This window comes from Grampus griseus, assembly GCF_964374135.1.
Source record: "Grampus griseus genome assembly, chromosome: 11".
Classification (NCBI taxonomy): Eukaryota; Metazoa; Chordata; class Mammalia; order Artiodactyla; family Delphinidae; genus Grampus; species Grampus griseus.
Genome location: NC_139005.1, coordinates 85,948,085 through 85,960,358, shown reverse-complemented (window position 1 = coordinate 85,960,358; position 12,274 = coordinate 85,948,085). Strand labels below are relative to the sequence as shown.

At 35.3% G+C, this 12,274-nt stretch overlaps 1 protein-coding gene across 5 annotated transcripts in view; it reads right to left on the bottom strand.

Annotated features, from left to right (window-relative positions):
• Positions 1-12,274, bottom strand: part of WASHC4 (WASH complex subunit 4) — a 52,139-nt gene that overhangs the window by 22,556 nt on the left and 17,309 nt on the right. For all 5 annotated transcript variants that reach the window (XR_014297485.1, XM_082667034.1, XM_082667035.1 and 2 more), the window contains 7 exons: positions 9,605-9,731; positions 5,552-5,677; positions 3,415-3,522; positions 2,754-2,900; positions 2,550-2,629; positions 1,103-1,208; positions 429-545 (listed from right to left, as the gene is read on the bottom strand). Coding sequence is in view for 4 of the 5 variants with exons in the window: in XM_082667034.1 (XP_082523160.1) it covers positions 429-545; positions 1,103-1,208; positions 2,550-2,629; positions 2,754-2,900; positions 3,415-3,522; positions 5,552-5,677; positions 9,605-9,731 (811 nt within the window). In the remaining variant the exon portion in view is untranslated. The remainder of the gene's footprint in view (positions 1-428; positions 546-1,102; positions 1,209-2,549; positions 2,630-2,753; positions 2,901-3,414; positions 3,523-5,551; positions 5,678-9,604; positions 9,732-12,274) is intronic.

Here is a 12,274-nt window from a genome sequence, read left to right as displayed (position 1 = left end):
GGGACGGATGTACTATATTGCAAATTATCTGTTACACAAGTAATAGGCTTTATACTTTTAAAGATAAAATATTTCAGTCATTAGCTTTCCAAATGAAATTCAATAAAACATTAATAGTTAAGTTACCTTAACTATATGACCATTAGCTGCAGACAATAGTCAAACCAACTTTTCCATTTGTATTCTTCTAACAAACAGAACTTTAAATTCAAATATACTACTTACTAAAGTAAAAAAAAGTTTTCCAAATTCCTGGATTTCTATATTAAAAATTAGGAATTAAAGACCAATTTAGCACAATAGTGATAGTTCCTTTGTGATTTACAATAATAATCTTAAATTTGTGAAAGCCTGCTTCAATCCAAAAAGTTTTTCTAAACATTGCATTCTAGACATGTTTTAAGCTTTTCAATCTCAAAATATGTTACCTCATTTAAAATTTCCATGATTTCCTTGTCATAGCAATCCAGAAGTACTTCATAGGACTCTAAATGCCTTGCATGCATCATAGCAGGTACACAGTCACGTAAAGCACTGAACATGTACTAAGATGAAAAGTAGAATGTACATGAATTTAGAAAAATTACATTTCTAAATTATATTACAAAGGTTAATCACCTGCCTTAAAAGACAAAACCTCAATCTGAAGGCTTTTTTACACATGACTATCTTACTTTCCTAAGTAAGAGCTGAATTTTATTCTCAGAAGCATATACTTTAAGTATACAAAAAATGCACATTAACTTATCCTTTTCCTACCTTGATCATTCAAATACACTCATTTCCATAAAGAAATGGAAAGATCTGAACAACATATAACTTACTGACAAATAAGTCATATTATTTTGACACAAACTAAAACCCAGTGCAATGAGAATGATTAGGAATATGAGAAGAGTGAAATATATATTAATTCATTAGTAGTAATATAAAATATATCTAAGACTATATAAATTTTATTGAATATGCATAGCACTATTAAAAAACAGCATCAGCAGTTTTAAAACAGTTTATTAAATGATCTATTTTAAAATTAATTAAAGTGGTTTACACAGTGACAAAAAAAATGATGGGTTTATTCTTTACATTATTCTTTACTTACATGTAATCTGGCTGCATCAACAGCATTTTCATATACATCGTCTAAATAAATTGGGAAGACAGCTCGATGCCAGTATAAAAAACAACAGTCACATTGTGTTTGTACTCTACAATGTAAAGTAATAATTAGTGGTACCAAAATTGAAGTAACCCCCAAAAATAATAAGAGGAATGACATTATGTATCATAAGGGTAAAAGCTCTGTCTTACTCTTTTGTTTTCCTTACATCATTTAACCCAAAATTAGTATAGAAAAGCCACAAAATAAGTATTTTTCAAATTGAACAACAGTAACAAAACACTCCAATACCCGACACTGTCAGAATTCTGCAAATACACTTCAGTTTTAAAGCATACTTAAGAAACAATATAGGGTGGGATAGGGAGAGTGGGAGGGAGGCTAAAGAGGGAGGGGATATGGAGATATATGTATACTTACAGTTCTTTCACTTTGTTGTGCAGCAGAAACTAACACAACATTGTAAAGCAATTATACTCCAATAAAGGTATTAAAAAATATATACAGATAACTTTGAGTTTAAAATAAATTTATTTTCAATATTATTTGATATGACTAGACTTACAAGACCTGCATCACATGCACCTGTCTCAAAGCTGAAACGGAGACTTTTCAAAAAACTGTGACCAAAACAATGACAACAACAACAAAAACCAGTCGCACTCAACCTGTCTATAATCTGTGCTAAGTGACTATCTCACACATTATCAGGCAACAAAATGATCATTAAGTATCTTAGAGTAAAGAAGGCTCAGTATTTCTACCAAGGGTGGAAAGTTAAATGCCACTAACTACAAAAATCTGAGCTTCTCAGAACAACAAAAACATCATGTTACAAATATGAGCATTAAATACAAATTGTGCTGAAACCTTAATTCGGCTGGGAATCAAAATTCAGAAGACCCACTTTCCCATTAAGAAACTTACTGCTTGCTTAATAAAAAGAAAACAATAAAGCCACAGGAGCTATATAAATAACACTTCCAAAACCTAATTCATCTTAGTGATTGGCTACCCAACAATGTAATTCAAATTCATGCCCCAAATAAAATTACAGAAGACTATGTCAGATGGCTCTAAGTCTCTCACAAATAGATGAAGTCTTGTTATAAAGCAGCAATTTTAAGTCCATCACAGATACACATCACAACAATCACAATAATGTTCCAGGGTCTGCCGGATGCTCTAAGGGCTATATCATATTTTCTCATGTGAGTTCTTCCAAAAGCTACATCCTTACTGTAGAAGCAAAGTTAAAGAAATATGATCGCTTGTCACAGTCTACTTTTAGTCACGCTAAAGAAGTTATGAAAAGGAACTAATGGTCTACCTAAGTTATATTCCTTGTCTTGCTATCCTTAAAAAAAAAAAAAGCCCTGATGTTTCCATTACCCCTATCTTTTGAGTATCATTACATATACCTACTTACCTTTCTCTAAGTTCACTGATAAGATCCAGCTTTTTCATGACTACTTGAAGTGGAAAGAGTTCTTCATCTTTAAATGTTTTCTATCAGGGAGGGGAAAAAGGCAGAGAAATTGCACTTGTAAGACAGGTTTCTTAGGTCAGTAATAAGGGAAGTGTGAAACCTCAGATCTCACTTTTATTCCATAAATAATAGCAATACACTTACCATTTGTGTGCCAACACTTAGTGCCAAAGAAACAATAAGTCGTCGTTGCTTTGTGCTTGGTCCATTTAGAGTGTTTTCAGCCAAAACTAGAGCAGAGAGCACATCAAGACGCTGTTCACTATATTTTTTGTCAGAAATTACTCTTTTCTTAAAGATAAAAGAAAACAGGAAATATCAGCTTTAAATCCGAGGCAATAACAAAAGATGCAGAAGAAAAATTTCTCAGTTATCTTTTCCATGATTCAATTTAAGAGCACTTAGACAAATACTTTCCCCGTTCAGCTTCTTGTGATAATGTTAGATGCTTTACTGCCATAACATTATCGCTGAGCACTGTCAGGGACAGCAAATTACTAGGCATACTTCAAAATTACCGTATTGATGTAATAAGAAAATCATTTCTTAAAAGAAGATGCATCATATTTTAAAAATGCATAATATGTCATTTTTTAATAGAACTGTATTAATGCTACAAGTTCAGAGTAAAGATAACCCTGATCACTCTAAGCAAAATCATAAAATACCATGGAGATAATAACCAAGAATACTGTGTTTGAAGAAATGGAGTACACAGGTTTAACTAGAAAACACAAATAAAACAACAGGAAGGGCAAAATAGAAAGATGATATAATTATGCTGAATACATACGAACTTTCATACCTTGGCCACGGAAATAGAATTAAGAGCCTGATGCTGAAGGTGCTGTGTTATATGTGAGACTGAATCAGCCACAACCAGGCTTCTCCTGTAGAACATATGTTCTATCGCCTAAAAAGAATCACAAGTGATTTTATGAAAATCAACTCAAAACGTTTAGGTAAAATTATAGCATATCTTTATAACCTTGAGCTAGGTAAGACATTTGTAAATGAGATGCAAAAAGCACTACCATAAAGGATAAGACTGGTAAATTCAACTATATTAAATTAATGATTTCTATTTATCAAAAGTCACTATAAAGAAAATTAAAAGACAAGCCAACGTATGAGAAAATATCTGCCACACACAAGGGATTAGTACACAGAATATGTAAAGACACCAAACAAATTAAACACTTTTTTTTAAAAAGGCAAAAATTTCAATAGATAACTGAACAAAAGACATGAATATATTTTTCACAAAAGAAACACAGTTAACAGTATTAGACAAGATACCATCATTAACAATCAGAGAAATGAATGTTAAGTATAAAATCATTTATAAACACCAATGTGCACGTGCACACACACACAAAAGGCCGATGATACCAATGTTGGTCAGTTAGGGAACAATGGGAAGTCTAATATATTGTGGAAGGTGTGTAAACTGATAGAACTACTTGGGAAAACAATCTGGCATCATCTTGAAAAGCTGATTATGTACATATCACAGAACCCAGCAATCCACTCACAGATATACAATACTTCAGAAAAACTTCTGCACAATTACACCAAGAGACATATACAAAAATGGCAACATTTTTATAATAGCAAAAACTGGAAAAAAACCCAAAAGTCCATCCCCAGGAAAGCTACACAGTAAAGAAAATTAATGAACTACAGCTATTCATCCCAACATGGTTAAGTTCAAATAAAAAATTTTGAGTAAAATGAACCAAGCCAAAGAATACATTAATACAAATTTCAAAAACATAACTAAACAATGAATGGTTGACAGATTCATTCATATGTGGCAAACTAAAAAGAAACAAGGGAATGATAAAATTCAGGACTGTGGTTCCTCTGAGGAGGTAGGATAGGATGCGATCAGGGAGGGACAACACAGGGGCTTTGAAAATATTGGTAACATTCTATTTCCTAAGTGGGATGATAGGTTTTTAAGTGTTTATTATTTTTAAAATTATGCTTATATATTAGATATAAGATATATATGCATCTATACATATATATACTTCTGTATTTGTATTTCATAAAAAATAAATATAACTGGTAATACCTTAAAGAAAAAAATGCTAAAAATCTAAAGACACAATCTCCAAACTATCTTTATTTCCTAAGCAAATCTAAAGCCACTATTAGCAGAAATTTACTAGCAAATCTTTATTTCAGTTTTTACAAAAGGTTAAAAGTGGGCTCTCCTGCCTGTAAGGAGTTTCTTTTTTTTATTTATACAGAGTATGCTAAGAAGCATTTTACCACATTTTCAAAAGTATTCAAATCCCAAAATTATAACACTTTCTCTAAATTACAAAATAAACAGCCTCTGCTGACTAGCCTCATATGCATTAGAATACTATAGAATAATATTAACGTCTCATGTTTTTTTTTTCTTTTCTTTGCGGTATGCAGGCCTCTCACTGTTGTGGCCTCTCCCGTTGCGGAGCACAGGCTCCGGACGCGCAGGCTCAGCAGCCATGGCTCACAGGCCCAGCCGCTCCGCGGCATGTGGGATCTTCCCGGACTGGGGCACGAACCCGCGTCCCCTGCATCGGCAGGCGGACTCTCAACCACTGCGCCACCAGGGAAGCCTGTCTCATGTATTTTTAAAACTCATGCAACATGCTTAAAACTTCCGTGAGTAAAACTTTACCAATACTTAGGCTAATACCTTTTCATTTTCCTTCTTTTCTCTTTCACTACATGTTAACTTTTAATAAAGTTTATTGGCCATTCATAGAAAACTACTCAGAAATTCCTTTCAGTGGCTAGTTCCGTCCAACTGAGAGATGAGTACACTTTTCCATAATTTTTTTATTCTCATAATCAAGAAGTCAAATCTTAACCAAAAGAAAAAATCCTGCTTTATGCTCGGGTCATTTCTCAATTATAATGGCAAGGTAAAATAATCTAAAACCTACCTTGAGAAGTTCAACAAGCCTGCATAATGCCTTAACTGATGTTTTGGTCATTGGCTTTTGCATGGACATGTAGAGATTCATTGTGGTTTTAATAATGGTACTAATACTGTATGCATATAAAAAGCCCTATAAAAAATAATATAAAACATTGATTATAATCACAAGAAAAGGTTTCATTTCTTCAAGAGTTCATTCTCTATGTAATAATAATTCTTCAACTTGCCAATAACTAGTGTTTTTAAAGTTCATTTTAAAGTCAGCTCTTAAGATTTTGAAATATTTTTTCTTACACAATGTTATACATGGTTGTTAAGTTTCAAAGCAGCCCTTAAAAGTTATGTAACCTATCACTTACCAGAAGTTTAGTAAGGTTGACATTACAGCATATAACCACAGTTAAAGAATCTTTCCATTAAAACAAGACTTTCAGAGGAACGATTTGGATGTCAGGAAGATATCTATTCATCCTTATCTTACCTGCCAGGCAAGAGGATAAAGACTCCTATCTGCTGCAGCTTAAGACAAGAGCTGAGGACTCTAAGGAAGTAGGAATTGAAAAATGAGAAGGAGAAAGAGAGCTGCTCTCTGGCCAGTACAGACATCCAACAGTATTTCTCAGTTCCAAGCGAATCCCCGTTTCTTTTTCACCCAGGACAATCTCTACTAGCCATCTGCTACCATGTCCCTGCTATGCTGGTGCTATTCAGTCTTTCTCTCTTTCCAGCCCAATAAGAACAGATTCTCTCCTATCCTTCTATTTATGAAGGAAGCCACAGGTCTTCTAAGGTTTAAAAAAAAAAATTTAGTGCTAGTAAACCCAGGGAAACAGTATAGAATACAAAACAGGAAAAAGGGTATTACCTCTCACATATATTTTCATTTAGATCCAAAAAGGACACAGAGAAACATAACGATGGAGATTCTTTAGGTTTATAAAGAAGGACCAAAAAAAGATACATGTACAGCTTAGAGATGAACTACGTTATTGTGAATATATCCAATGAGCCAGGGCAGAAGCTATATGCCAGTGATTCTCAACCTTTTTCTCCTGCTCTACCATCAGTAACAATGGCTCACTAAAGGAGTGATACCCAATGGGGGGAGAGGGGATTTTTGTGAACCAGTAATAGCTCTGTGGTGAAGAGATGTGATAAAATTAAGAGAACTAAGAAATGAGAGAGAAGGTAGCATCCTAAGAGGTGACAATAAGACCAAAGCTTGGGGCATACATGCAGGAAAGAGCCACAAGTCTTACCTTGTCAGCTACAGGATTATTACACCAGACTCTGCCCTAGCGCAGCACTGGGAAAAGTTAAAAAGCAGAGACAAGGAACAGCAAAAGTATAACTCTAAGGCAGGTAAAAAAAAAAGAGAGTTTCTTTTTTGTGGGGGAAAGGGGGCAGAGAACTCACGGGCCAATACCACACCATTCCTTGATGGTCATTAATTTGTGAAGGACATTGACAAAAGATGTATTTTAAACATCTAAATGGGGAGCGGGAAGGTCTGGGGTCTGTTTCCGTTAACTGCAGAATAATTTGGACCAACCTTTCCACAGAAAACAACTAGGAAATCTGGGCAAAACATTTTTAAAATCTCTTGAAAAGCATCAAAGAGCTATCAAGAAAATAAGAAAATACAAGGCCAAGACCTGGGAGAAGACAGAAACCCAAAGACACGAGCCTGCCATTTGTGGCTGCTTTCCCACAGAGGCATCTGCCCATTCCCAAAGAGAGTAGTAAAGACAGAAGCCAAACCCACAAGGGAAGGAGGGTAAAAATATGAGTCCATGGCCCATCAAGGAGGGGACGGGGTCCTGGCAAATCACCTAGGCTCTGAGTTGGGTTCTTAAAAACTCCCCCTAGAAAGTAAGCATGAACTAGAAAAGACAGCCATCATAGAATTTAGGTCCCACTTTAAGTCATCTCAATCTATGACTGGGCTGAGGTGATCTGGGTGCTGCTTGTCCTAGACTAGCTGTGTATCAGAAGCAAAAATTAAATCCTCTCTGGAGGAAGAAAAACAATACCCAGATCCTCAATTATATCTACAGTTTTTCCATGTACAACATGCGTTATTAAAAATAACAAGGCATACAAAGATATAAGACATATCCAAAAACAAACAACAACAAAAAATAGATAACAGAAAGACCTAGATAATGAAATTATTAGACATGGGCTTCAAAATAGTTATGTTGAATATGCTGAAGAAATAAAACACAAAATTATTTCAGAAAACAACTGGAAACTATAAAAAAGAAACAAACTGAAAAGTAAAATAATTAAAATTAAGAACTCAGAAAAAAATAAGTCAGCAGATGGGTTTAATAGCAGGTTAGATGTAACTGAAAAAATAATTAGAACAGAAAGAGAACAGAAATAGTACTTAAAGAGTTAATGACTGAGAATTTTCCAGAAGCTCTACAAATCCCAAGCAGCACAAACACAAAGAAAACCACACACAGGTTCATCAAAGTAATAATATCGCTAAAAACCAAAAAGTAAATCTTATAAGCAATTACACAAAGACACATATTGAAAAAGCAACAAAACTGACAGCTGACTTCTCAACAAAAACAAAATTAAATGAAATACTAACAGGTATACTGCAAGTAGAAAGATGAGGAGATGCAGGAAGGATAAAAAACAACAGAATGGGTAAATACATGGGTAAATCTAAATGAATACTATTAAAAACAACAGCAACAATGCCTTATAAGATTTAAAATATATACAGAATCAAAATACACAGCAGCAGCACAGGTGAGAGAGGGATAAATAGAATTCAAGTGGCTTAAGATCCTTATACTGTCTGGAAAGTGGTGAAACTACTAATTTATATTGGAGTTGAATGTTCAATAATGCATCTTAATATCTCTACATTAACCACTAAAAAAAGAGTAAAATACTGAATTAACAAACCAATAGAAGGAAGAATGAAGTAATAAAAATAATTCAAAAGAGAGCAAGAAAGGAAAAGGATAGGGACACAGAACAAGTGAGACAAATAGAAAACAACTAATCAGGTGCTAATTTTAAATCTAAATATCAGTATTGACATATACAGAAAACGGTTTTATTGGGGAGAAATACAGGCTGCTTATAGGAGACACACATTAAATAAAGAAGTCAAACAGGCTGCAAGTAAAAGGATGACAACAGATGGACCATATAGACCTTAATTAAAAGAAAACTGGTACAGCTATGTTACTATCACACACAAAAGACCTATGACAAAAAGCATTACTAGAGATAAAAAGGGACATGTCACAATGATAAAAGGTTTGACTCACCAGTAAACTATAACAATTCTAAATGTTATGCACTTACTTTGTCTCAAAATATATAAAACAAAAGCTGACAAAGCTACGAAGGATAAATAGAAAAATCCACAATAATAGTGGGAGATTCTAACCCAGCTGTCTCAGTAACTGATAGAATATTCAGACAAAATCATTAACAAACATGACCCTACTTGATATATATATAACACCACAACCAACAAAAAGCAAATTACATTCTTTTTAAGTATACATGAAATGTTTGCCAAAGCTGTCCATAGGCTGGGCCACAATGGGCCTCAACAAACTTCAAAATACTGCAAGTATCTTAGTACTGCTAGAAATCAATAATAAAAAGATAACTAGGAAACCCTCATGCATTTAGAAACTAAGAATTCTATTTCAAAATTACCAAGAGAGCAAAGTAAAAATCACAATAAATGTTTTTTAATATTCTGAACTAAAGAATAATAAAAATACAACACATCAAAACTTATGGGATAAAAAAAAAACAAAAAAAAACTTATGGGATACAGCAAAAAAGTCATGCCTTGGAGGGAGTGTAGAGATTTAAATGCATATATTAGAAAATCTAAATTCATTAATTAAAGTCAAACAGATCCAAACATACATAACCAAATCAATTTTCAGTTTTAAAAACAAAAACACATCCTACCCTTTACAGTTTTTTCTAAGTGCACCTTCTATACACTGGATTAACAAAGAAATGACCCCCCCCCCAAATATTCTAAGTAAGAAGATGCAACTACCTGTATAAAAACATTACATCTATTGGTAAGGTCTTCAGCAAATTTATCCATTCTCTGCTCTTTAGATAAAATAGATTCCATTTTCATCATCCATGAGCTCACAAAGACGTAGTAAGACTGTACATCTCTAACAAAGGAAAATATTGAGGTTATTCAGCATAGGAAAGAAAATTTACTTCCATTTCTTCATACTGGATGGAGTATTTCTCTGCAGCAGCCACTTCATCTTTCTGGTTTTCAATATATACATATATCATATATACAAATATAATTTACTTAAGCAGCAAATATTTACTGAATGCCTATACATGCCAGGCACTGTTTCTCAGTACTAAAAACAAAAAAGGGCAGTAAACACAATAAACAAAAATCTCTGCCCCCACGAAGCTTACATTCTAGAAAGGAGACTTGTATAATAAAGAAATCAGAAACTGAAATCTGTAAGATGTCAGATATGTGCTATGGAAAAAATATAGCAGGGAAAAGAGCCACTGGGGTGGTAAGTACAATTTTAAACACAGTGATCAAAGTAGGCCTATTGTAAAGCTGATTTTGAGTCAAGATTTGAAGTTGAATAAGTAATCCATGCAAATATATAGGAGAATTTTAGGAAAGTAAATAACAAATGCAATCATCCCAAAACAGCAGTCTGTCTGGCATGTTCAAGTAATAACAAAGAAGTCAGTATCACAGGAGCACAGAGGGCAGAGATGGGAACAGAAAAGATCAAAGAGATACAGGGGTTGGCGAGGGTTGGCGAGGGTGGGGGAATAGGAAAGTGGAGAGTGGAAAGGGGGTTTGTGTAATGCCTGGTAGGGCAGTAAGGACTTCAGTGGAAAGCCTCTAGAGGATTTGGGCAGAGTGACCTACTCTAACTCTGAAGAGGATCAATATCACTTTGACTGGTATGTTGAAAATAAACTATAAAGGGGACAATGGTAAAAGCAGGAAAACCACTTAGGAAGCTCCTGTGATAATGCAGGAAAAAGGGGATGACAGCTTGAACCAGAGATGAATGGAAGCTGTCAGAATCTGAATATAAAAGCTAACATTTACTGAATGCTTACTATATGCCCAGCCACTGTTATAAGCACTTTACACAAATTAACTCATTAAATCCTCACATTAACCTTATGAGGTTAAGTATTACGATCTCCATTTTACAGAAGAGGAAACTGACACACAGAGAAGTAATGTGCCCAACATCATATAACTAGGTCACAGCCGAGCCAGGACTTCAGCCCAAACCTAGGAAGCTTTCCCATCGTGGAAAAACTAAATCAATAATATAATTCTACTATGCAGGCTGCTTACTAACACTAAATCACTGTGTCAATGCATTTCAAATTACTCAAGATGAGAACTTTTAGCCCACAAGCTGTTTAAGCTATACTTCTTTTATTTTAAAAACAATTAAGTTTGGGCTTCCCTGGCGGCGCAGTGGTTGGGAGTCCGCCTGCCGATGCAGGGGACACGGGTTCGTGCCCCGGTCCGGGAGGATCCCACATGCCGCGGAGCGGCTGGGCCCATGGGCCATGGCCGCTGAGCCTGCGTGTCCGGAGACTGTGCTCCGTGACGGGAGGGGCCACAGCAGTGAGAAGCCCGCATACCGCAAAAAAAAAAAAAAATTAAGTTTAATTTTAATTAATTCAATCAAATCTGATAAAAATTATTTCTTCTGAGCCAGGATTCCATTATACAAAAGAAACCAATAGCTGCACTTCTGGCTTTGCCTCAAATGGCACTAAAATGTATTATTTGACTTGTGGATGATTTGATTTAGAAGTCTGGAATGCAGAGTAAGAGCAGAGTCTTAGGGCAATGCCTGCACTTTAAGGAAGAGGCTGTGATCAGGACCCAAGCAGGGATACCATGTACAGAAGGGAACAGTAAAGTCACAAGCAGGGACAGAAGGAAGAGGCCTATACAACAGCAATCAAGTTGATGGCAATCCAGTCAGTAACATTAAGAAGAAGGCTAATACACAGTCAAGGGCAGTCAAGAATCACTGAGTTTTAGGTCACACTACACGGGATAAAGCAGAGGTCTGTCACTCCACCCATCATTCCTACATCCAGACACCAGATAATCTTTATCTCCTGTAAATATATAAAAATGAAACTGCTTCAAGTTTTAAAAAGCCAAGTTAATTGACAAAGTGAGTCCAAAAAGGGTCCTGTCAGATTGTCAGCTTCATTTCAAAGTACAAACAGGACTAACACTAGGGAGAAAGAACAAATCTCCTGTCCTAATATAAAGCACTCAACAGTGTCAACACTTGTACGTCAACTGGGGGTTTGAAACAAAGGTTCATACCTCTACCCTCCAAGGGCAGTATCCCCAGCATCAAAATGGTTGTGAACAAAAAGCAAAATGCAGCAACCTACAAACCTTGGACCCTAGTCAAAGAGGTGGCTGGGGGCACTTGGCCACGTGGGGTCTAATGTATGGTGCGGAGGCAGGAAAACTGTCCCCCACTGTTTCCTCTTCCTCCATAATGAACTCTGGAGCCTGACTGGGACAGCCCTTAGTCACTTCCTCAACTTCTTCTAAAATGTCAGACAAAGCTCATGCTGATCACACCATCTCCTCTCTCCTGGGTTGCATTTTAGTGTTGTGAATTTTAGGTTTCTTTGGAAGTTAATGAGGAGAATGAAAAAGACATTGCCC